The sequence below is a fragment of the Rutilus rutilus genome (assembly GCF_951802725.1).
Source record: "Rutilus rutilus genome assembly, chromosome: 11".
Lineage (NCBI taxonomy): Eukaryota > Metazoa > Chordata > Actinopteri > Cypriniformes > Leuciscidae > Rutilus > Rutilus rutilus.
This window is the reverse complement of record NC_140216.1, coordinates 39107420-39134851: the sequence shown is the minus strand read 5'-3', so window position 1 is coordinate 39134851 and position 27432 is coordinate 39107420. Positions and strand designations below refer to the sequence as shown.

At 38.6% G+C, this 27432-nt stretch overlaps 2 protein-coding genes across 2 annotated transcripts in view; one reads left to right on the top strand and one right to left on the bottom strand.

The window, feature by feature from the left end:
* The window catches only part of slc44a4 (solute carrier family 44 member 4), a 32857-nt gene extending 15848 nt beyond the window's left edge, over positions 1 to 17009 (top strand). The window contains exons 10-22 of the mRNA XM_084423672.1: positions 295 to 407; positions 832 to 954; positions 4496 to 4595; positions 4857 to 4949; positions 5081 to 5183; positions 6100 to 6359; positions 7310 to 7404; positions 13091 to 13194; positions 13410 to 13483; positions 14479 to 14549; positions 14630 to 14724; positions 16051 to 16135; positions 16221 to 17009. Coding sequence (XP_084279798.1) covers positions 295 to 407; positions 832 to 954; positions 4496 to 4595; positions 4857 to 4949; positions 5081 to 5183; positions 6100 to 6359; positions 7310 to 7404; positions 13091 to 13194; positions 13410 to 13483; positions 14479 to 14549; positions 14630 to 14724; positions 16051 to 16135; positions 16221 to 16327 — 1423 coding nt within the window. The 3' untranslated portion in view covers positions 16328 to 17009. The remainder of the gene's footprint in view (positions 1 to 294; positions 408 to 831; positions 955 to 4495; positions 4596 to 4856; positions 4950 to 5080; positions 5184 to 6099; positions 6360 to 7309; positions 7405 to 13090; positions 13195 to 13409; positions 13484 to 14478; positions 14550 to 14629; positions 14725 to 16050; positions 16136 to 16220) is intronic.
* A 135-nt stretch (positions 17010 to 17144) lies between these two features.
* rnf5 (ring finger protein 5) lies at positions 17145 to 25500 on the bottom strand. Its single transcript, XM_084423673.1, has 6 exons — positions 25240 to 25500; positions 22157 to 22175; positions 20987 to 21099; positions 20038 to 20092; positions 19852 to 19960; positions 17145 to 19408 (listed from the first exon to the last, which is right to left on the bottom strand). Exons 1-6 carry the CDS (start codon positions 25437 to 25439, stop codon positions 19296 to 19298), a joined length of 609 nt encoding a protein of 202 aa, XP_084279799.1. The 5' UTR covers positions 25440 to 25500; the 3' UTR covers positions 17145 to 19295.
* Between the last annotated feature and the right edge of the window lie 1932 nt (positions 25501 to 27432).

The following is a 27432-nucleotide window of genomic DNA, read 5'->3' as shown; positions in this document are numbered from 1 at the left end:
ATCATTTTCAAAATATGACTTTTGAGTTTCAACTCCATGTAGATGCATATTTTTATTAGATAATTTAATTATTATTATTATTATTAATTATATTTTTATATTTTTTTTGTTATTTTAGTACATTTAAACAAAGTATATTACAATATATTTCATTTTTATTTCAGTTCAAATTTATTTTATTTCAAGAAAACTGTTTTTATTTTTTAGACTGTAACCCTTATAACAGTATATATATATATATATAAATTAAAGAAAATCAAAATTAATATTAATAATGAAATGTGTGTGTGTCAGGGGTCTGGTGATCGCGATGGTGGTCAGCGTCCTCTTCCTCCTGCTGTTACGCTTCACCGCACCGATCCTGATCTGGATCCTCATCGTCGGCGTTCTGGTGGTCGGAGCCTTCGGTAAATCCCCTGCGTGTTTCTAAACTCTAAACTCTAATCACTTCTTTCAACTCGTTACATTGTGTTCTAAACCACTATGACATCATCCAGTGATAAATCCCATATCTGACATGTTCATCTGAGCCTTTGTCCCGATATCCAGATATGAGAAACAATGTGTAATCATGCATATTTTCTGTCATAAAATCTCACGGCACAAAATGCTGCTATGAAACATCCCGTTTATTCTGACTGTGATGTTGAATCATGACAAGGTTGCACATGATTTAATTGAAGATTAATGAAGGGTTAATGAATAATGTTAGTCAGGAACTGATGGAGACGTGCTGATATAAGCACTCTGGGCTGGTGAAAGTGGCTGATGATGTTTTTGATGACTGATATTAATAAAGTGTCTGATAATGATTGTGTGATTCTCCGTCAGGTATCTGGTACTGTTATAATGAGTACATGTCTCTGGCCAACTCCAGCACCACCTTCAATAACGTGGGCTTCACCACCAATGTGAAGGTGTATCTGCAGGTGCGGGACACCTGGCTGGCCTTCTGTGAGTCTTACACACACTTTTACACACTTTTACACACATACACATTTATACACACTTTTACACACTTATACACATTTATACACGCTTTTACACGCTTTTACACACTTTTACACACATACACATTTATACACACTTTTACACAATTTGCACACTTTTACACACTTTTACACACTTAGGGGCCGATCACACCTAACGCGTTTTTCAGGTTCGAAAACGCGAGGTGTACAGTTGTGACCATCACACAGAACGAGCAGTGCGCTGCGTTTTTTATGTTGCTAGGCAACCACTGAAACAGCTGACCTGTCAGTCAAGTAAACGTCAAATCAGCCTTTTATTAACTTTATTTACTTTCTGTTAACATTGTGGTAGTTACGGTTCGTGAAGTCGTTAAGCTCCTGGTAACCCGCGAGAGCACCACAAGTTTATCCTCCATCATCGCACTCTCCGGGCGTTCAAGCAACTGTAGCTTTCATCACTAAAACGGAAGACCCGCCTCTCCATTCACTCGATTGGACAGTGGAAAAAAACGCGATGACGTCGGGCGCTTTTTCCGCTCGGAGTTGCTTTTTTTTCAACTTCAAAAACGCGAGGCGCAGCGGGCGGTAAAACGCGAGGCGCAGCAGGCGCATAAACAGCGCGCAGAACGCTCGCTGCCATAGGAAACCAATTGAAAACAGGCGCCTCTCACTGCATAAAACACGTTAGGTGTGATCTGCCCTAATACATGCTTTTACACACTTATACATACTTTTACACGCTTTTACACACTTTTGCACACTTTTTCACACTTTTACACATACACATTTATACACACTTTTACACACTTATACACATGTATACACACTTTACACACTTTTGCACACTTTTACACACTTTTACACACTTATACACGCTTTTACAGACTTACACACTTTTGCACACTTTTACACGCTTTTACACACTTTTGCACACTTTTACACATACACATTTATACACACTTTTACAAACTTATACACATTTACACACACTTTTGCACACTTATACACGCTTTACATGCTTTTACACACTTTTACACGCTTTTGCACACTTTTGCACACTTTTGCACACTTTTACACACATACACATTTGTACACACTTATACACATTTATACGCACTTTACACACTTTTGCACACTTATACACGCTTTTACAGACTTACACACTTTTGCACACTTTACACACTTTTACACACTTATACATGCTTTTACATGCTTTTACACACTTTTACACGCTTTTGCACACTTTTACACACTTTTACACACATACACATTTGTACACACTTATACACATTTATACGCACTTTACACACTTTTGCACACTTTTACACACTTTTACATGCTTTTACACGCTTTTACAGACTTACACACTTGTACACACTTATACATGCTTTTACACACTTTTGCACACTTTTACACACATACACATTTATATACACTTTTACACACTTATACACGCTTTTGCACACTTACACACTTTTACACACATACACATTTGTACACACTTATACACTTTTATACGCACTTTGCACACTTTTACACACTTTTACATGCTTTTACACGCTTTTACAGACTTACACACTTTTACACACTTTTACACACTTTTACACACTTATACATGCTTTTACACACTTTTACACGCTTTTGCACACTTTTACACACTTTTACACACATACACATTTGTACACACTTATACACATTTATACGCACTTTACACACTTTTGCACACTTTTACATGCTTTTACACGCTTTTACAGACTTACACACTTTTACACACTTTTACACACTTATACATGCTTTTACACACTTTTGCACACTTTTACACACATACACATTTATATACACTTTTACACACTTTTACACGCTTTTGCACACTTTTACACACTTTTACACACATACACATTTGTACACACTTATACACATTTATACGCACTTTACACACTTTTGCACACTTTTACACACTTTTACATGCTTTTACACGCTTTTACAGACTTACACACTTTTACACACTTTTACACACTTATACATGCTTTTACACACTTTTGCACACTTTTGCACACTTTTACACACATACACATTTATATACACTTTTACACACTTATACACGCTTTTACACACTTATACACGCTTTTACACACTTTTGCACACTTTTACACACTTATACACGCTTTTACACACTTACACACTTTTACACACACATTTATACACACTTTTACACACTTTTACACATACACACTTATACACATTTATACACACTTGTGCACACTTTTACACACTTTTACACACTTTTACACACTTTTACACTTATACACACTTATATACACTTTTACACACTTACACACTTTTGCACACTTTTACACACTTATGCACACTTATGCACACTTACACACTTTTACACACATACACATTTATACACTTATACATATTTATACACACTTGTACACATTTATACACACTTTTACACACTTTTTCACACTTATACACATGGTTTTATTCAAACAAGAGAAATCAAAACTCATGTTTTCATAAATGTACGTGAAATATTGGAACTTCATGTGTTTAATTTCTCATTTGATTTTAATGTGCTTCTTTCACATGATAACTGTTTTTTAAATTAAATTTACACTACATTAATTTTAAATGAAATAGAATTTAATTGAAATAGAATTTAAATACTGGAAATTCATCTCTCAGTTCCATTTCTCTTTTCATTTTAATCTGGTTCTTTCACATGACAGCTTTTTACATTTAATTTATACTTCATTAAATTAAAATTAAATTGAATTTTGTCTAAATAGAATTTAAATCCTGGACCTTCATCTCTCAGCTCAAATGCTCTTTTAATTTTATTGTGCTCATTCGAATGAAAAACTTTTATTAAAAATTAAAATGATTTTAAATATAATTCATGTATATCATGTATACCTGTTCAGTTTCTATTTTAATTCTAATGTGCTTCATTTGCATGACAACTTTATTTAATTTATACTACATTAAATGAAAAAAAAAATATATATATATATTTATACATAATTTAAATACTGTAACTTCAGCTGAATTTCTCTTAATTTTAATGTGCTTCTTTCACATGATATTTAATTTATTTATTTATACTACATTTAATTCAAATTAAATTGAATTTAAACTAAATATAATTTAAAAACTGGAACGTCAATCCCTCAGCTCAATTTCTCTTTTAATTGTAATGTGCTTTATTCGACTGACAAACTTAAAAAATCTTTATTAAATTAACATTTTATTTCAAAATAATTGAAATACTTGAGCTATAGCTCTTCAGTTTCATATATTTGTTCATATTTTAAATATTTGTTCATATTTATCTATCAGAATTATTTATATTAATTTATAACAAATTCAAATAAATTAAATTCAATACAATGATGACTTAAGAGTCTTAAAAAAATTATTCATATTTATCCATCAGGATTTAACCAGCAGGTAATAATCATAATAGTTTTCACATGTATTTATGATAAATGATGTGTGTGTGTGTTTGTGTGTTGCAGTGATTATTCTGTGTATTGTGGAGGCCGTTCTTCTGCTGGCGCTGATCTTCCTCAGGACTCGCATTCTCATCGCCATCGCTCTCATTCAGGAGACCAGCAAGTACATAAACACTTTATTAATGACCACGTCTCACATCGTGTGATCGTGTGTGTGTGTGTGTGTGTGTACACAAGCTTCCAGCCACACCTGTGTAAAATACTCTCACTGAGTCCAGAGCAGGAGCTGAAGCTGATCCCAGGACACACAGATATTAATAATATCATCAAGATCATGTTTGAATTGATTTGATGAATTAGAGTTTTCTGTGTGTGTGAGTTTAAGTTGAGTAGTGAGTAAACTTGTGTGTGTGTGTATTTTCAGGGCGTTGGGTCACATGATGTCTACACTTTTCTATCCCGTCGTCACGTTTGTGCTGCTGTTGGTGTGTGTGTCATACTGGGGAATCACAGCGCTGTATCCTTTGAGTATGTATGTGTGTGTGTGTGTGTGTGTGTGGATCAGTGTGTGTTTCTCATCTGTATATGAATGTTGTGTTGTGTATTCAGTGTGTGATGTTGTGAATCTTTGACTGAGTGTGTGTTCAGATATCTGGCCACGTCAGGCGCTCCAATTTACAGAGTCGTGTCGCTGAACGCCTCGCTGGAAAACTGCAACAGCATACAGGCCAACGAGACCTGCGACCCAGAGGTCAGACTCACACACACTCACACTCACACACACTCACACAGACACACTCACACTCACACTCACACAGACACAGACACAGACACACTCACACTCACACTCACACAGACACAGACACACTCACACAGACACACTCACACTCACACAGACACAGACACACTCACACTCACACAGACACACTCACACTCACACTCACACAGACACAGACACACTCACACTCACACAGACACACAGACTCACACACACAGACACACTCACACACACACACACATACACTGATCTCTTCTGAATCTCTAACAGAGACACATGTGAGATCACTGGAGTCAACAACACTCAAACACACACACACATACACACACAGACACACAGATTGTGACACGTGAGATCACTGGAATCAACAACACACACACACACACACACACACACACACACACACACACACACACACACACACACACACACACACACACACACACACACTCACACTCACACTCACACTCACACTCACACTCACACAGACACACAGACTCACACACACAGACACACTCACACACACTCACACACACACACATACACTGATCTCTTCTGAATCTCTAACAGAGACACATGTGAGATCACTGGAGTCAACAACACTCAAACACACACACACATACACACACAGACACACAGATTGTGACACATGTGAGATCACTGGAATCAACAACACACACACACACACACACACACACACACACACACACACACACACACACACACACACACACACACACACACACTCTCACTCGTGTGAGTGTTTGGTCAGGAGAAAGCTCAGGAGTGTTCAGTAAGTGATGTGTGTGTGTGTGTGTGTGTGTGTGTGTGTGTGTGTGTGTGTGTGTGTGTGTGTGTGTGTGTGTGTGTGTGTTGTTTTCCTCCACAGACGTTCAACATCAGTCAGTATCCGGGCTGCGCGTCGGCTCGCTGTGCGTTCATCAACTACAACACCGAGGGTTTGTTCCAGAAGAACCTCTTCAACCTGCAGATCTATAACGTGGTGGCGTTCCTGTGGTGTGTGAACTTCGTGATCGCGCTGGGCCACTGTACGCTGGCCGGGGCCTTCGCCTCCTACTACTGGGCCTTCAGGAAACCAGCGGACATCCCAACATTCCCACTGAGCCAGTCCTTCATGAGAGCCCTGCGGTGAGAGCACACACACACACACTACATCATCTTAATCATCACCCTCTCAAGCGTCATCTTAATTCAGCCTTTTATTCATACTAATAATTCAATACAGTGACTTAAAATAGTTTTTTCATATTTATCCATCAGGATTTAATCTGAGGTATTATTATTATTATTTATTATTAATGCAGTTTAATATAATTTTATGTATTATTTCTCATAAAATTCAATACAGTGGCTAAAGCGTCTTCAAATATTTCATATTTATTTGGTATTATTATTATTAATAATAATAATAAATATGCCATTTAATATAATTTAATGTATTATATCTAATAAATTTCAAGACAGTGACTTAAGCATCTTAAAATATTGTATCATATTTATTAGATATTATTATTTTTAGTAGTATTAATAATAATAATAAATATGCCATTTCATATAATTGAATGTATTATATCGATTAAAAATTCAATACGACTTAAGAGTCATAAAATATGTGTTTATATTTATCCATCAAGATTTAACCAGCAGATAATAATAACAATAATAATTGAAACAACAATAATAAATATGGTATTTAATATAATTGGTATTTATTGTTTATAATTAAACTTCAATAAAACGAGTCTTGATGACGTCAGGACAGAAGAAAATATATATTTTTTAAATAAAGTGCAGTAATAAATGGTTTAGAGAAAGAGCAGAAATATGGATTAATAAACACACTGTGGTTTGAGACACTAGATGGCGCTCTGACTTACAGCTGCCATTATGTTTAATGTTTGTCTGGAATATGTGAATATTAATAAGGGAAAAAGACTAGATCTGCTGTATTGGTGTAATGTATAAAAGCCTTTACTTTACTGTATGAATATCGTGTCTTATTGATTTATTAATTTTGCTCAGGTATCACGTGGGCTCTCTGGCGTCTTATGGATTTATTGATTATTAATTTTGCTCAGGTATCACGTGGGCTCTCTGGCGTTCGGCGCTCTGATCCTCACACTGGTTCAGCTCGTCCGCATCATCCTGGAGTATCTGGACCACAAGTTCAAAGGTCAGACACCGCAAACCCTTTCATTCATCCAAAGAAGAGAAAACACTGAAGGATATTTAATAAAGAGCATCAGTTTTGCACTGTTTGAGATGTTCCCGATCCAGGGCATCAGACTGGTGTGTGTCTGTGATGTTGGAGTGTTTGAGATGTTCCCGATCCAGGGCATCAGACTGGTGTGTGTCTGTGATGCTGGAGTGTTTGAGATGTTCCTGATCCAGGGCATCAGACTGGTGTGTGTTTGAGATGTTCCCGATCCAGGGCATCAGACTGGTGTGTGTTTGAGATGTTCCCGATCCAGGGCATCAGACTGGTGTGTGTCTGTGATTTTGGAGTGTTTGAGATGTTCCCGATCCAGGGCATCAGACTGGTGTGTGTTTGAGATGTTCCCGATCCAGGGCATCAGACTGGTGTGTGTCTGTGATGTTGGAGTGTTTGAGATGTTCCCGATCCAGGGCATCAGACTGGTGTGTGTTTGAGATGTTCCCGATCCAGGGCATCAGACTGGTGTGTGTCTGTGATGTTGGAGTGTTTGAGATGTTCCCGATCCAGGGCATCAGACTGGTGTGTGTCTGTGATGTTGGAGTGTTTGAGATGTTCCCGATCCAGGGCATCAGACTGGTGTGTGTCTGTGATGTTGGAGTGTTTGAGATGTTCCCGATCCAGAGCATCAGACTGGTGTGTGTATGTGATGTTGGAGTGTTTGAGATGTTCCCGATCCAGGGCATCAGACTGGTGTGTGTCTGTGATGTTGGAGTGTTTGAGATGTTCCCGATCCAGGGCATCAGACTGGTGTGTGTCTGTGATGTTGGAGTGTTTGAGATGTTCCCGATCCAGGGCATCAGACTGGTGTGTGTCTGTGATGTTGGAGTGTTTGAGATGTTCCCGATCCAGGGCATCAGACTGGTGTGTGTCTGTGATGTTGGAGTGTTAGAGATGTTCCCGATCCAGGGCATCAGACTGGTGTGTGTCTGTGATGTTGGAGTGTTTGAGATGTTCCCGATCCAGGGCATCAGACTGGTGTGTGTCTGTGATGTTGGAGTGTTTGAGATGTTCCCGATCCAGGGCATCAGACTGGTGTGTGTCTGTGATGTTGGAGTGTTTGAGATGTTCCCGATCCAGGGCATCAGACTGGTGTGTGTCTGTGATGTTGGAGTGTTAGAGATGTTCCCGATCCAGGGCATCAGACTGGTGTGTGTCTGTGATGTTGGAGTGTTTGAGATGTTCCCGATCCAGGGCATCAGACTGGTGTGTGTCTGTGATGTTGGAGTGTTTGAGATGTTCCCGATCCAGAGCATCAGACTGGTGTGTGTCTGTGATGTTGGAGTGTTTGAGATGTTCCCGATCCAGGGCATCAGACTGGTGTGTGTCTGTGATGTTGGAGTGTTTGAGATGTTCCCGATCCAGAGCATCAGACTGGTGTGTGTCTGTGATGTTGGAGTGTTTGAGATGTTCCCGTTCCAGGGCATCAGACTGGTGTGTGTCTGTGATGTTGGAGTGTTTGAGATGTTCCCGATCCAGGGCATCAGACTGGTGTGTGTCTGTGATGTTGGAGTGTTTGAGATGTTCCCGATCCAGGGCATCAGACTGGTGTGTGTCTGTGATGCTGGAGTGTTTGAGATGTTCCCGATCCAGAGCATCAGACTGGTGTGTGTCTGTGATGTTGGAGTGTTTGAGATGTTCCCGATCCAGGGCATCAGACTGGTGTGTGTCTGTGATGTTGGAGTGTTTGAGATGTTCCCGATCCAGGGCATCAGACTGGTGTGTGTCTGTGATGTTGGAGTGTTTGAGATGTTCCCGATCCAGGGCATCAGACTGGTGTGTGTCTGTGATGTTGGAGTGTTTGAGATGTTCCCGATCCAGGGCATCAGACTGGTGTGTGTCTGTGATGTTGGAGTGTTTGAGATGTTCCCGATCCAGGGCATCAGACTGGTGTGTGTCTGTGATGTTGGAGTGTTTGAGATGTTCCCGATCCAGGGCATCAGACTGGTGTGTGTCTGTGATGCTGGAGTGTTTGAGATGTTCCCGATCCAGGGCATCAGACTGGTGTGTGTCTGTGATGTTGGAGTGTTTGAGATGTTCCCGATCCAGGGCATCAGACCTGTGTGTGTCTGTGATGTTGGAGTGTTTGAGATGTTCCCGATCCAGGGCATCAGACCTGTGTGTGTCTGTGATGTTGGAGTGTTTGAGATGTTCCCGATCCAGGGCATCAGACCTGTGTGTGTCTGTGATGTTGGAGTGTTTGAGATGTTCCCGATCCAGGGCATCAGACCTGTGTGTGTCTGTGATGTTGGAGTGTTTGAGATGTTCCCGATCCAGGGCATCAGACTGGTGTGTGTCTGTGATGTTGGAGTGTTTGAGATGTTCCCGATCCAGGGCATCAGACTGGTGTGTGTCTGTGATGTTGGAGTGTTTGAGATGTTCCCGATCCAGGGCATCAGACTGGTGTGTGTCTGTGATGTTGGAGTGTTAGAGATGTTCCCGATCCAGGGCATCAGACTGGTGTGTGTCTGTGATGTTGGAGTGTTTGAGATGTTCCCGATCCAGGGCATCAGACTGGTGTGTGTCTGTGATGTTGGAGTGTTTGAGATGTTCCCGATCCAGGGCATCAGACTGGTGTGTGTCTGTGATGTTGGAGTGTTTGAGATGTTCCCGATCCAGGGCATCAGACTGGTGTGTGTCTGTGATGTTGGAGTGTTAGAGATGTTCCCGATCCAGGGCATCAGACTGGTGTGTGTCTGTGATGTTGGAGTGTTAGAGATGTTCCCGATCCAGGGCATCAGACTGGTGTGTGTCTGTGATGTTGGAGTGTTTGAGATGTTCCCGATCCAGGGCATCAGACTGGTGTGTGTCTGTGATGTTGGAGTGTTTGAGATGTTCCCGATCCAGGGCATCAGACTGGTGTGTGTCTGTGATGTTGGAGTGTTTGAGATGTTCCCGATCCAGGGCATCAGACTGGTGTGTGTCTGTGATGTTGGAGTGTTTGAGATGTTCCCGATCCAGGGCATCAGACTGGTGTGTGTCTGTGATGTTGGAGTGTTAGAGATGTTCCCGATCCAGGGCATCAGACTGGTGTGTGTCTGTGATGTTGGAGTGTTAGAGATGTTCCCGATCCAGGGCATCAGACTGGTGTGTTTCTGTGATGTTGGAGTGTTTGAGATGTTCCCGATCCAGAGCATCAGACTGGTGTGTGTCTGTGATGTTGGAGTGTTTGAGATGTTCCCGATCCAGGGCATCAGACTGGTGTGTGTCTGTGATGTTGGAGTGTTTGAGATGTTCCCGATCCAGGGCATCAGACTGGTGTGTGTCTGTGATGTTGGAGTGTTTGAGATGTTCCCGATCCAGGGCATCAGACTGGTGTGTGTCTGTGATGTTGGAGTGTTAGAGATGTTCCCGATCCAGGGCATCAGACTGGTGTGTGTCTGTGATGTTGGAGTGTTAGAGATGTTCCCGATCCAGGGCATCAGACTGGTGTGTGTCTGTGATGTTGGAGTGTTAGAGATGTTCCCGATCCAGGGCATCAGACTGGTGTGTGTCTGTGATGCTGGAGTGTTTGAGATGTTCCCGATCCAGGGCATCAGACTGGTGTGTGTCTGTGATGTTGGAGTGTTTGAGATGTTCCCGATCCAGGGCATCAGACTGGTGTGTGTCTGTGATGTTGGAGTGTTTGAGATGTTCCCGATCCAGGGCATCAGACTGGTGTGTGTCTGTGATGTTGGAGTGTTTGAGATGTTCCCGATCCAGGGCATCAGACTGGTGTGTGTCTGTGATGTTGGAGTGTTTGAGATGTTCCCGATCCAGGGCATCAGACTGGTGTGTGTCTGTGATGTTGGAGTGTTAGAGATGTTCCCGATCCAGGGCATCAGACTGGTGTGTGTCTGTGATGTTGGAGTGTTTGAGATGTTCCCGATCCAGGGCATCAGACTGGTGTGTGTCTGTGATGTTGGAGTGTTAGAGATGTTCCCGATCCAGGGCATCAGACTGGTGTGTGTCTGTGATGTTGGAGTGTTTGAGATGTTCCCGATCCAGAGCATCAGACTGGTGTGTGTCTGTGATGTTGGAGTTTTTGAGATGTTCCCGATCCAGGGCATCAGACTGGTGTGTGTCTGTGATGTTGCAGTGTTTGAGATGTTCCCGATCCAGGGCATCAGACTGGTGTGTGTCTGTGATGTTGGAGTGTTAGAGATGTTCCCGATCCAGGGCATCAGACTGGTGTGTGTCTGTGATGTTGGAGTGTTTGAGATGTTCCCGATCCAGGGCATCAGACTGGTGTGTGTCTGTGATGTTGGAGTGTTTGAGATGTTCCCGATCCAGGGCATCAGACTGGTGTGTGTCTGTGATGTTGGAGTGTTTGAGATGTTCCCGATCCAGAGCATCAGACTGGTGTGTGTCTGTGATGTTGGAGTGTTAGAGATGTTTCCGATCCAGGGCATCAGACTGGTGTGTGTCTGTGATGTTGGAGTGTTTGAGATGTTCCCGATCCAGGGCATCAGACTGGTGTGTGTCTGTGATGTTGGAGTGTTTGAGATGTTCCCGATCCAGGGCATCAGACTGGTGTGTGTCTGTGATGTTGGAGTGTTAGAGATGTTCCCGATCCAGGGCATCAGACTGGTGTGTGTCTGTGATGTTGGAGTGTTTGAGATGTTCCCGATCCAGGGCATCAGACTGGTGTGTGTCTGTGATGCTGGAGTGTTTTGAGTGTCTGATGTTCATCTCACTCTGACTCGACTCCAGTCTTCATTCTGTATTATCTATAAATTATTATAGTTTTTATTAACACTTGAGTCATCCTTTTTATTTTTATATTTTCTGTTTTAATTATAATTTAATCTATAGTAATTTTGTAATATGCTTTTATTATTTTTATCATTTTAAAACAATATATTATTTAGGTTTAGATTTTAGTTTTTAGTTTAATTGTAGTATTGTTATTTATATATTATACTTTTTTTTATTAATATTTACATTTAAATATTCAATATCTAAATTTAAATCAAACTTTTATTTTTATATTTTCAGATTTAAATTTAATCTAGTAATTTTGTTATGCCTTTATTATATGTTTTTATTTGTTTAATTATTTGTATTTAGATTTATTTCTAATTTAATTTAATTTTAGCTTAGTTTAGTTTTAGTATTATTTAGTATTATCTATATTTTTATAGTTTTTATTAATATTTGATTTATTTTATAATTTCAGTTTTTTTTGTAATCTTTAGCAATTTTGTTATATACTTTTATTATTTTATTTAATGTAATTTAATGTTGTTTAATTTAAAATAAAGTTTAGTTTTAATTTAATATTTGTTTAATTTAATTTCAAGTTTATAGTTTTAATTTAATTTAATGTTTAGTTTCCGTTTCCATTTTTAGTTATTTCCAGTTAGTTATTTCAGTGCCTCAACTTAAACTTATTTCAGCTGCCAAGGGAACATTTCTCAAATTTTTCATCTAATATTCATATTTTACATTATTTGAGCTTTATTTCAGTGAACAAAAATGCCTTCAAGAGTTTTAGTTTTAGTTAAAAATAATAACCCTGCTCTACACTTGACACAAATGGCTTCAGTAAGCTGTAAAAATGTGTTTGTCTAGATTGACTTGTTGTTCATTGTTGTTGTAAACGATAATATTTATGTGTGTGTGTGTGTGTGTGTGTGTGTGTGTGTGTGTGTGTGTGTGTGTGTAGCGGCTCAGAACCCGTGCGCACGGTTCCTCATGTGTTGTCTCAAATGCTGCTTCTGGTGTCTGGAGAAATTCATCAAGTTCATCAACAGGAACGCTTACATCATGGTACGTACAGACACAGACAGACACAGACACACACACACACACACACACACACACACACACACACACACACACACACACACACACACACACACACACACACACACACACACACACACACACACACACACACACACACACACACACACACACACACACACACACACACACATCCATCAAACGGATGAAACGAGTAACTGTCAGTGTGTGTGTTATAGATCGCCGTCTACGGGAAGAACTTCTGTGTGTCAGCGAAGAACGCCTTCTCTCTGCTCATGAGGAACATCATACGGTGAGACGCTTCGCTGAGCGCTGGGGAATAATACACAATCAGTGAAGAAAAATAAGATTCAAATTACAAAATATATCAATCAATTTCATTCAAATAAAAATTACCATGAAAGATGAATTTTTTTAGTAAGTAAATAAATAATAAATTAATACATTAGATTAAAATTAATCAAAACAGTAATATTGTCATATACAGTAATACAATAATATAATATAACTGTCTGTTGTGAACAGACAAATTGCTTGTCTCTGAAATTTTATCGCAACTTATGAAAGTCCATTTCTGCCGCATAGAAATAAAAATCATGCTTTGGTAAATACTAAGTAAAAACTGACATAAAATGTATAGTTATAACACAAAGGAATAATAATTATGACAAATCAAATCAACACAAGTCGAAATTATGACATACTAAGTCATATTTACGTGATGAAAAATCAAAATGATGACTTTTATTATTAATAAAAAGATAATTATGGTGGTAAAATTGACAAAAAGTCAAAAATGTACAGTTGAAAATGACTTAAGTTATAATTATGATAAAAAGTTGAATAAATTGACAGTTAAAATTATGACATACTAAGTAAAAACTGACAAAAATTCTTTTACACTTTTTGATTATAGTACGTCATAATTTCGACTGCCAATTTTTACAACTTTTTTGTCAAATGACAATTTAGACTTTTTATATCAATTTCAACATTTTATGACATACTAAGTAAAAACTGACATAAAGTGGCATATTTATGAAAAAAAGTTGTGTTATGACAGTCATAATTATGACATAAGTTGAAGCTGACATTAAAAGCAGAAATTGACATACCAAGTAAAAACTATGAATGTTGTTTATGGCCGTAAGTCAAAATTACGACCAAAAGTACGACTGTCAACTTCAGGTTTTTATGTAATTTCTGACTTTGAGTCTAAATGATGACGTAGTAAGTAAAAGTAAATCTGCAAGTATAAAGCAGTGCAGTGACAGAGATGCTCCTCAGGGTGGTGGTGCTGGATAAAGTCACGGATCTGCTGCTGTTCTTCGGGAAGCTGCTGGTGGTCGGTGGAGTGGGTGAGTGAGAGACACACACACACACACACACACACACACACACACACGTGAGCATCAGCTGACCTCTCGTCTCTTCTCAGGTGTGCTGGCCTTCTTCTTCTTCGCCGGCAGGATTCCCAATACAGGAACCACGTTTCAGACAGCAGCTCTCAACTACTACTGGATGCCCATCATAGTGAGACACACACACACACACACACACACACACACACACCTCAGTCCCGCCCGCATCGCTTCATGCACCCAAACCTTGTTTATTCGCTCTCTATAAACATTACACTTTAAAAATTCAACCAGCATTCAATCTCTAACTGACATTAGAATTTGATCAAATTTGCATACTGAATTCTGATTGGTCTTTTCTTACATGTATTTAATGTGGAGTAAATTTCTCACTAAACCTGACAACCGTTATATTTTGCTTATTGGTCCTAAAACAGGCTTTTTTTGCTTTGACATTATTTGATGAGTCCTGTTCTCTCTCTCAGGGAAATCAACAAGGACGTTTATTTGATGTCATGCATTTAATGTTGTGGATTTAAGCAAAATCTTTGCATTACAGAATTTTTGTTTTACAAAAAAGTAAACCATCTGCATGCACAATAGCCTCAATTTTTATGCAAAATGTGTTGTTTCTAAAATAAAAAATTATATTACTTAGAAAGTCCTTTCAGTAAATAAAAAAGCACTTTTATAAAAAAATGTGTATAAAAAAGTTAATAATGAGAAAAAGCCTATAGTCTAAACTGACATACTAAGTCGAAATTCTTTTTTTCCCCATTTTGTCATGAATTTTTTTTGTCATAATTTCGACTTGTGTTATTAAGATGTGACAAGAACTTAAAATAATTCAATCACAATGCCAAATTACAAGGTAAAATTATCAAATGCCAAGTCATAATTTTGATATTTTTACCCATTTTTTTATTTAAAAGTCATACATTGGCACACTGTCTAGTTGAAATGTATTATATTAATTAAAGATTATGACTTAAGTCAAATTTTACATGTAAATTTGAACTTAAATTGAAATTTAACATAATTTTGACTTAGTATGTGATCATTTTACCTTTTTATGCAAATTTTGTCTCAATACAACATAAATTGAAATTATGACATACTAAGTCATAATTATGACTTTTTTAAACCATTTTTTATGGCACAAAAGTTGACATGAGCCTCAATGTGCATACTAAGCTGAAATCGACACAAGTCAAAATTTTAATAATTCGAAATTGTCATTTTGACTTAGTATGTCATAATTTCGACTTGTCATCATTTTGAGTCAAAAAGTAAAAATTATGACCAGTTAAAATTCACGTATTGACAAAATTGACATAAAAAGATCAACTTATCACATACTAAGTGACCTATTGTCATAATTACAACATAAAAAGTGATAAAAATGATGAAATGTACTTTGATTTTGTAATCAGCTGTAAAAATGAGTTGTACGGATTGTTTTGAGAAGTGACGTGTGTGTGTGTGTGTGTGCTAACAGACGGTGGTGTTCGGTGCGTATCTGATCGCTCACGGCTTCTTCAGCGTCTACAACATGGGTGTGGACACACTGTTCCTGTGCTTCTGTGAGTGCCTCGTTTACATGACCACCCTTCATTCAACAGCTCATTCCACTATAATAACATGTGTCGTGTGTGTGTGTGTGTTCAGTGGAGGATCTGGAGCGTAACGACGGCAGTCCAGAGAAACCCTACTTCATGTCCAAGAACCTGATGAAGATCCTCAACAAGAAGAACAAACAGCCCAAGACGGGCTGATGAAGATGATGATGATGAAGATGATGAAGATGATGAAGGTCTCAAGCACCGTCACTTTCAAGATCCCAGCGAATCATGTACAGACACTTTTAAACATCGTTATTCCCCATTTCTTTTTTTTCTTTTTTTTTTTAGACATGTTACCGAGACTCAACATCTCGAGTTCGTTTCACTGATTTTACTGAAAAAGTGCCTGTGAATTTGTGTGATTTTATTTTTTTCCTCGACACACTTTGTCCAAGAAACCGAACTGAGGATCTTTCAGTGCGTCTGAATCATGTCTGAGAGCCAAAGCATTCATTATTAGCCTTTTATTGTAGAGAGATATGCACAGTGAAACTATATTGCACGTTTAATCGACTGTTTTAGATGCAGATTAATAACTTACAAACTGTTCTTCCAAAACTACTGTACTGTTTTTAAAGCCAAATTGTTTTTTTTAACTTTGTAATAGAAGATAAAACACAAACCGTCCAATATCAGAAACTCCACAAGCATGAAGGAGAGAAAGCCTTGGTTTTGAATGTTTTTATAGTTACAGTAGTTCATGCTCGTTTCACACTGTTTTTATATCATTTGTATTTGGTTGTGTTTGATTTAGTGTAAACTGGAAATAAACAGAATATTTATTTAAAGATAAATATATATATATATACATAAATCTAATAAAAATGTTGCATATATTAACAGGTGCTTATTTTCTTTAATATATTTGCCATCAGTTTCATGTATATTATATAAAGCACTTAAATAACATATCCATATACACACACACATAAAATATAATCTACTTTACTATAAAAAGTAACCACATCAGTTGTATTAAATGTTTATTTATCAAGTGCCCAACACCCACTTTAGTTTCTGGCCCATATGCACAATAATTATATGCAATTTAGCTACCAAAAGACTTTTTATGGCAAAAAAGGCTCGTTACAAACATAATTAACCAGTGATATGCAAAAAAAAGAAAAGACAAACAAGAGCAATTTTAACTAAAGTCACCCAAAATCATCCAGTAAGAATCAACGGATTCCGACCGTAAACCCCGCCCACTTTTACTGCCGAGCAGCCGTCAATCAACACGACCTGCGTCATAAAAGTGGGCGTGGCCAGTCTTTAGACAAGAAGTTCGAACCGGCCAATCACTGCAGCGAGAGGAAACAAACACGAATGTTCTTTTTCACAGGATGTTTGTTACAATGACAAAACTGGATTACAAACCATCACCTCTCGGCTGTCAATCAACGTCACGGCCAATGACAGAGAGACGTTTAAAAACATCATGTACAATATCCATATATACACACACACACAAGAGCAGCTAACACTCCCCAACACTCGCAGGATGAAAATTAAATTCACTTTTCATTTTCATAAGTTTCTTATCTATGACAATAATATATTTACTCAATGCATAAAGCACTCATTCACCCTGTCAATCATAACCGAATGCGTGTTAACTCATAATAAGGTGATTAATAACAGTTACGATGTGCGCTGTGTGTTAGCGGTCACGTCTGCTTTACACAACAAACACACGCCTGTTGTGGAAACACTTCCTGAACGGACCTGAAGCTCCATCCGGGTCTGAACCGCATCTCAACCGGAACTCGCGTCAGAGTCTAGATTAGCTTATGACTAGTGTGCGTCTTAGAGGCTAAAGCTAAATCTTCCCTAACCTGAACACTGAACACAATGGGTGAATCTCACAGAAGCATGTGCAGGTCATATTTCACTCCAAAATATATTGTTTTACGATTTTAAGGAGAATTTAAAATATTTAACTCCTAAATTGTGAAACTCTCAGTCCTGTAATACGTGCGGTTCAAACACACAGTGCAACGGAGCATCCCGATAAACCCATCCGTAAATCACACGTCTGCCTTCATCCTTCTCTCCTGACAGAACTTCTTTGGCATGAAAATGAAAAGCTACAAAAAGTGGTGAACGTGGTGAACGAGTCTGGGTAATCTTTCACCCCAAAAATCACAAGAAAGAAAATACATCATGAGAATAACCGTACGCATTTTCATGACGATCAATCACTCAACGATAAGTTAAGACTCTTCTTAGTACCATGACGGAATTGTCTTTATATATCACTACAGTAAAAACAACACTTTAAAGTAATGAGAATTTGGGGATGAACGTGTTTAATCATCATGAAAATAGTGTCAGATTGCCGGGTTATTGAGATGCGCTTCTTTATGCTCAGTGTAAGTTCTCTCTGTGTTCTGAGGTGAAACATGAGGAGTTTACGTGAGATTCAGCAACTGATGTAGTGTTTCATCTACTGACGGCGGCCATTAATACTGTCGCTCAACACTGATGTGTGTGTGTGTGCCAGTGTGCCAGTGTGTGTGTGTGTGTGCCAGTGTGCCTGTGTGTGTGTGCGAGTAAGAATGTGTGTGTGTGAGTGAGTGTGTATGTATGTGAGTGTGTGAGTGAAACTGAGTGTGTGACTGAGAGAAGTGTGTGAGAGAGTGTGAGTGAGTGAGTGTAAGTATGCGAGTGTGTGAGTGAGAGTGAGTGAGAGAGTGTGTGAGTGAGTGAGTGAGTGTGTGTGTGTGTGTCTGTGTGAGTGTAAGTATGCGAGTGTGTGAGTGAGAGTGAATGAGAGAGTGTGTGAGTGTGTGTGTGTGAGTGAGTGAGAGAGTGTGTGTGAGTGAGTGAGAGAGAGAGTGTGAGAAAGAGTGTTTGAGTGAGTGTGAGTGAGTGTGAGTAAATGTGAGAGAGAGTGTGAGAAAGAGTGTGTGAGAGTGTTTGAGTGAGTGAGAGAGTGTGTGTGTGTAAGTGAGTAGAGTGAATGCGTGAGTGAGAGAGTCTGTAAGAGAGTGTGTGAGTGAGTGAGAGTGAGTGTGTGTGTATATATGGATATGAGACACAGACAGACAGGTAGTGAGTTCATCTTCTGAAAGCGCACACGAGACAGTGTCCTTGTCCATCATCTGAAGCACTCACACACTCACACACTCAGCATCCAGAAGAAGAAGAAGATGGCCAGGAAGAGGAAGAGCGAGTCCTGCCAGTTGTTGCCGTTGTTGGGATTGCCGTTGCCTTGATGATCATAATGAGGATCTGAACACACACACACAGATAAAGGCAAGCTTTAGAAACCACACACACACACACCTTTGACTGAGAGCATACATGAATCCTGACATCAACTCTAATGTTAAAACCTTAAAGGGGTCATGACATGGGTGATTTTTACTAATATTGTAATATGCTCCTTGAGGTTCACTTAGTGGGCGGAGCCTATGGTGTGATGATGTGTAACTGAGAGACTGGAGGCTCATATGCAAATGTGTGTCCCTGTGTTACTTCACACATCCCGCTGTGTTACCCAATATCCAAACGAGCAGTTTTTGGAGCCTGATTAAATGATTTATTATAATGAGGAGGATGTGTTCAGCTCTGAAACTGGCAGGATGTTTTAATGTTACAACAACTCTTGTACGTCAGTGTCATGTCGTGACCCCTTTAACCGGGAGCGTCTCATGAGAAACAGCAACACTGGCCTGGTCTGTGAAACGGGTCGTTGGCGTTAAAGACTGTGGTGAAGAAACCGAACGGAAAAGCACCGATTCCAAACGACATGTGAAACCCTGTGTCGCCAAAACCCTGAAACTGTTGAGAGAGAGAGATCACATGATCACATTATTAATACATTCATAACCACACCATAATGATGTCAGGACGCTCACCCCTCTGCTCTCGGGCTCTGTCCTTTGACCCTGGGGTCGTGGTGGCGTTTTCAATCTGTAACACACACACACACACACACACACACAATATTCAAATGAGTGAAACCATCAGCCTGAAGATACAATCACAACAAACACACACTCTCTCTCAAACACAATGCAAATAAATAAATAAATAAATCATTTCTTCCTGCTGACAGCCGTTATTCTAATTATAAACACATGCAAGCAAATACACATTAGAATAAAAGTAGAACATAGAAATAAACAGTATAACAAACCCCTTTATAGCAGGAACGGGGTATTAAACAAACACTTACAAAAAAATATGAATAAAATACTGTTAATATTACCTACAGTCTCAACTGACTCCGCTTCTCCATTTCATGTCAGATTTATTTAAATGATTACACAAATGTTTTAATAGTTGTAGTTAACTATAATAACTCCCGGTGCAGCGCTACAGGCAAACCTGGGTTTGATGGTTATTTATTAACATTAAACATTATTCATTAATTTCTCAATCCTTCATGTGAATCAAAGCACACAATCAGTTTATGTTCTGAATGTCATGCTATTTCTGCAGTGTGTGAACTTTCTGCGTTCATGGAATAACTGGATGAGCTCCTCCTGTACGTACGTTTGCCAGAATAACACGCTGTTAGAGACCCACAATGCAATGCTCTCGACTTGACCTTCCATATCCAGTGACTACTTGACTCATTATTTGATCACTTCACACAAAACTGGATTAAAAATGCAAAATTAATATTTTTATTTCTGAGATGACAACTACTGCACTCACTGATTAACCATGTGTCTTAATAAGGTCATGTGACATTGTAGCAAACTACAGTTTGAGATGCTAATCCCTGATGATGCCTGTGTAACAGAGTAAGTCAGTGTGCAGTGGGAGTGTGTGCACTAGTTAGTGCACTAGTGAGTGTACCTGGGGTCTTCTTGGCTGGTGCTGCCGCGGCCGTACAGAGGAATGACTTTATCTCGACTGATCCCTGCTTTACACACGGGACACTGCTGCCTGCTGGGACGCGTCTCCAGCCACTGAAACACACACCAGAGAGAGTCTCTTCTGCTCAGCAGGGCTGCGTTTATTTGATCACAAATACAATAAAAATCGGAAATATTATTCTAATGTAAATCAGCTGTTTTCTATGTGAATATATAGTAAAGTGTAATTTATTCCTGTGATCAAAGCTGAATTTTCAGCATCATTACTCCAGTCTTCAGGGTCACATGATCCTTCACAAATCAGTCTAATATGATGATTTGATGATCAAGACACAAGAAAGCATTAGTTTGAAATAGAATCTTATGTAACATTATAAATAGATTTACTGTAACTTTTGATCAATTTAATGCGCCTTTGATGAATAAAAGTATTAAAGGGGTCATATAATGGTACATGCACTTTTACAGGTTGATTGTACTGAAATGTGTGTTGGCAGTGCCTGTACACAACCATCATATAATGATAAAAATCCATCCAGTGTTTTTTTTTAATCTTCTTATATGTTTCCCCGTCTCAAATCAAGCCGTTCGATTCTGTGACGTCACACGGTCAGACGCCCCTCCCACGATTGTTGATTGACAGCAGCGTTTCAACACAGACCCGCCCTCGCTCGTGAGCGAGCTGTCAATCATAGTCCGCGCGGTCATTGTTGATACGCTGGAGCACTGTCTATGAGCAGAATGGCGTCTAATCGATTGTGAGAATTTTTAATTAAAGTATATTACAAACTTTTATTTTAGACCCTAAAGAATCATATTAGCTTGTACAAAAATGCCATTATATGACCCTTTTAAGCAAAAATATAGATATATAAAATAAGATAGTGACTGACTGTACATTATTCCTTATGACAGATTATAAAAGCGTTAAACAGTTTCTACTGTACAATATAAGCTTCTATAATCTAATTATTTGTAAGCATGTAATCCCACTCAGTGTGAACAGCTGTAATATACTGTATAATGTCAGCCATTACATTAGTTATCTGCTATACTGTACAAGCGTTCGTTTGCGTTCTGTGAAATGCTACTCATGCGCTGAACGCCAGCGTGTCAATTTACTCTAACACACACACACACACACACTCACCTGATGAAGACAAGGCCAACTGCACGAGACGACAAACCAGGAGAGACAGAGAGAGAGAGAGAGAAGTCAAAAATGAGTTGATATGTTTATGTTGTTTTAATAGCCAATAGTATTCCTGTAGCTCGAACAGTAAAGCATGATGCTAGCAACACATGGTCATGGGTTCGATTCCCAGGGAATGCATTAACCAATCATGTCGCTTCAGATAAAAGCGTCTGCCAAATGCATAAATGTAAAATCTCATAGTTCATGTAATCTGTGCTACAGAAAATTACACTCGTTCAGGAGTAAATCGTCTGTATTATCTGCGAATAGTCTATTATTATCTGTAATATCTGCTTAAATCACATCTGTCTGCATATTTCCCTATTTCTTAGAATTAATTTGGCATGAAAATTAAAAGCTACAGTAAGTTGTGCAAATAAAATATGGTGAGTCTCATGAAACCTGTTGATAACATGTCTAGGAAATATATCACCCTGAAAAATACATAATAAAACCATTACATACATTTTTAGAACTAATAGTATTTCATGCACCCGGTGATCATTTTTCTATGAAAATGTATTTAGTTTACAATTAATTAAACATGGGCACATTAACAAACAAACAAATTGGCAAATTATCACAGTAAAAATAAAAGAGAATTATAGTCATGAGATTTTAGGGGATAAATTTAGGGTTTTCAATTGGCATGAAAACAATATCAAAATAGAAGTTAATTTAAATAATTTTAACAGCATTTTATGTATTCCTCATTGAGGTGAAATGTGCCATGACTCGCTCACTAGAGCGCAAGAGTCCGGGTCCGGAAGTAAAAACTCCATTCATGTCCTCCATAGCGAAACTGATTTTGAAAGATAACTTATAAACCTTTAAAGACACTGTGAGCTACTGTGTTGTCAATCGATGCGGTTTGCTTCTGCTGAAGCCGTCAGCCCGCTTTATTTAAAACAATTGAGTTTAACAGCGGAATTCCTGGTGAAAAACTACATTACCCATGATGACCCTGAAGATTCCACCAATCAGAGGAGTCGAGACAAAAGAGCTCTTTAGCTCCGCCCACTCCCAATGAGATCTCCTTACACTCTCAAAATACTTGAACATTTGAATAGATATGAATATTTTGCAATAAACTTAAAATATCTTGTTTTTATGCATATATAATCAACATCTGTAAATGAGTAGTTTTATATTCCTCCATCGCAATGCTTCATGGGATTGTAGTTCTTTCCCTCAGTAAAGCCATCAAGTTCACAGTCTTTGTATTTTTGTCAGATTTTGTAATATTTTTTGTAAGTTTGTAGTGTTGTGATTCTCCTCGTATCTGACTGGTTTGGTTTGGTTTAACAAAGACTATTTTAAAATCCCTATGGGAGAAATGAATGGAAAAAATAGTTCCAGAACCAGCGGGTTTGTTTGTTGCCTAAATATTGAATGACTAAGAGACGTTTGTCATGCACACACAATCACAAACACGATCCACAACATCTGCAAATCCACAACACACAAAGAACGAAGGGTCGTAATCCCACAAACAGGGGTCAGGGGTCAGCGTTACGTGTGCAGCTATTCTTACTCCTCCTCAATCCTCCTGTGGAGTCTAATCTCTCATTAACCTGATAATCTCACGCTAACGGCACTAAACACACATCTCGCCCGAACGAGGCTACAGAACACACACTCGCGGTCACACATGAAGAGTTCAGCAGAACACAACACGCTTTAATCACATTAACTCATCAAGCCTTTGCACAATAGAGTGAGGAACACAGTGACAGTGTTTGTTTGTTCTGATGTCTATCTGTCGTTTATGACTGACACGTTTCACTGAATCATATTTAATACACGAATATCTAAGGCCTGTAAACGATCAGATCTTTGCTGTCGCACTCAATCTTCAGTCCTTCTGTCTCTGACTGATAGTTCAGGCTCTTTTATCCAGTAAAAGTCTCTCAGTATAATTGTACAAACATACAATTTCTCTCTGTGTCAAATCTGAGCTGATTTTATCAAGGAAACGCAATAAAACTTTCATATTTTTAGTAATATTTCAACTGGACTGAAGCAGGTTTACTTGATAATCGACATAATTTATTATAAGAATATCAAATATGATCATCAGGTTTTTGAGGAAAGTTTATTAGTCTATCTCTCAAACGTATTGCATTGCATTATATGTTTTAAAACTATAGAGCTTTGATTATAAAACTGAGCATTTCATTTCAAAAATTGCATATTTTCGCTCAGTTTGGGGCTCTGAATAAAATTGAGCTGTTTTTTTCTCTCCATATTCTCACTATATGAGCCATAAAAGCATGAAACACATGAAACACACTTTCTTTAGATGTCATCTAAACTGTCCCATTTAAAAACCAATCAATCAATTGATTCATTAATTCATTTGTCTGACTAATATGTCATATGTCAGGCTTTACAGTGTTATAAACTCTCAGATATGAGTGTGTCATGAGGAGCTTCACACAGCAAAGCCACTCTTAAACAAAACCCTGTCAATCAAAACAAATAAATCACCAGCAACTGCACCAAAACACCACAGAAGAGCAAGAAATACTGGGATTTTACTACGGCAAAATCATAGCATAATAATGCAGGTGCTCATTCTGAATATCATGTTTACCACAATTTTACTATAGCAACAACAACTGCAGTAACTATGTCCTTACTGTGGTGTTACCATGGTTCAGTAATACTGTGGTACTGTACTCGTATACCATGATATTTAAGTGATGTTGTAATGTACTTTAAATAAAATTCAGTGTATCTGATGTATAAGTCTATGCCAGTTTCTACATGATAACATTAACTGAAGAGCAGATGAGAACATATTCTTCCCTGTCAACATGTCAGACTGTCAATCACTCACTGTTTGACATGTTGTGTTTGTGTCGCTGCAGTTTTACGTGAGTTAACAACAATAACAGGTATTATCAGTACAAGTAGGTTTGGTTGCTATGGTAAAGGGTCTCGCTGTCAATCATTTTCTCACTGTCATGCAGTGTGTGTTGTTTAGACTCCTACTGTTATGATATTGATGGTGATCGATTATCGATCAGCTGTACCAGAACAGGTGTCCGCAGAGGCTGATGACCGCGTCTCGGGCGGTGTCCAGGCAGATGTTACACTCGAAAGTGGCTCGATCTCTGTCCCGCTCGCCTTCCGCGCTTCCTCCGGGCCCTGCTCCGCCTCCGCTGCCCGGGACACCCGCTCCTCTGGCGGTCGCGCCGTCACTCGAGCTCCGCTGCTGCTCTGCGGCCTCCATCCTCTCGCGCTCGCACTCACTGCGCGTACACTCCTGTTTCTCGCTCTGGCGCGGAAGTGACGTGATGGCAGTCACAAGCCCCTCCCTCTCCGCGACAGCACTTCCGCTTGCGGGACATACGTGTTTTTCGTTTATTAAAATGATATTTCAAGAAAAATTACTTTGGTGCAAACCCACATCTTTAGAAATCTTGAACATTTCCAACAAAAGTGCAAATTAAGCAAGTTCAATAATTATTGCACAGTTCAGCATTCCCATATAGGACACAAATGGGAAAGAACGAAACAAGAAAAGAAATGAAAAGAAAAGAAGAAAGGACATGAATGTGTTGTCAAAGTTTCTATAGTCTTTGGTGTTGTTGAGTAAACACTTGATCATTATAATTGTTTAAAGCACATAGGTAGGTAGGTAGCTATCAAAACAATTCTGATTAAAGGTGCTCTACTATGGAGATAAAATTGTGTCTTTATTACATGCGAGAAAATAAATGATCTGAGAGAAAAAAAAATTGAGAGAAAAAGTTATCACACTGATAGCAAAAAAAGCATTTCATGAGAGAAAAAAGAATATTTTTGAGAGAAAAGTTTTCATACCAATAGCAAAAAATAATAATATTTGAGACTAAAAAAAGTGTTGAGAGAAAGTATTTTCTAGAACATAAAAAAATATAAATTTGAATTTTTTTTAATTATTTCTGAGAAAAAAAATCCCTCTCAAAATACTTTGAAAAAAGTCTCAAATATGTATTTTTTGCTATCAGTGTAAAAACATGTTCTCTCAAAACTTTTCTTTTCTTTGCTCTCGATGCAATTTCTTGCTCTCCTGTCAGGATTTTGCTTTCGCTGTGAAAATTGTGTCATGGGCGGGGCCACGTTCCTATTGGCCAGTCGGGTGAGCATCGTCTTGGGAGTCGAACTGAATCATTACACCATTGTTCGGTTCACCGGCATAGATGCCCCCTCTGCCTTAGTTGAGCATATAATACACAATATAATACACATTCATTCATGAATAGATTCGCCTATTTGAATAACGTATACCTTAATGGTCCAGTGGTAGAACTTTCACCAAGCGTGTCAGAGGTTCTGAGTTTCAGAACTTTTTTTAGTCTCAAATATTATTATTTTTTGCTATTGGTATGAAAACTTTTTCTCTCAAATATTATTTTTTCTCTCATGAAATGTTTTTTTGCTATCAGTGTGATAACCTTTTCCCTCAAACTTTTTTTTTTTTTCTCTCAGATCTTTTATTTTCTCGTATGTAATAAAGACACAATTCTAGCTCCATATTCTAAGCGATGTCACGCTTTTTTTAGGCAGAAACATTTGTTGTCACATACAGCAAACATCTCCTCACTATTTACTAGCTGCCTGTCCCCTGAACACACTGTAAAAAAACGCGGTCTCTGTAGACAGCCCAGGCTACACAAACAGCAAAACAAACTGGCCCAGCCTGGACCACGAAACACAACAAACCTGGGGAGGGGGAGCGGACGTGATGAGGAGGAGGAGGGTCGAGCTAGCCTCCATTTTGTTTGACAATACTTCAAACGTCAACAAGAAGAGAACCTTAACTTTTTCTAGTAGCCTACAGTAGCCTAGCTGCAGCATATAAAAGACCCCAAAACTACAGACATGGACTAAAAGCCACAAACCTTTAATTTCATGGAGGTTTAACCTACCGTTCTCTCAAAGTTACGAACAAACGTTCTTCCTAATGTTAACAATTGGTTCAAAAGGTCTTTAATAATATTCTCAAAACACTAGCACAAATAGCCTATCCTTAATGGAACTTTTTTCCTGAAATGTAAACGGTTTAGTTGGATGTTCGTCTAACATTTTTAAATATTAGCCTACTAGTTTCAGAACGGTCAGAGAACATTTAAAACAAAATTCCCATCAGGTTTGCAAAATGAAATGTTCTCTTAGCTTTTGAATTACCAAAAAAAAAAAAAAAAAAATTTAAACTGGACGTTTAGAGAACATTCAGAAAT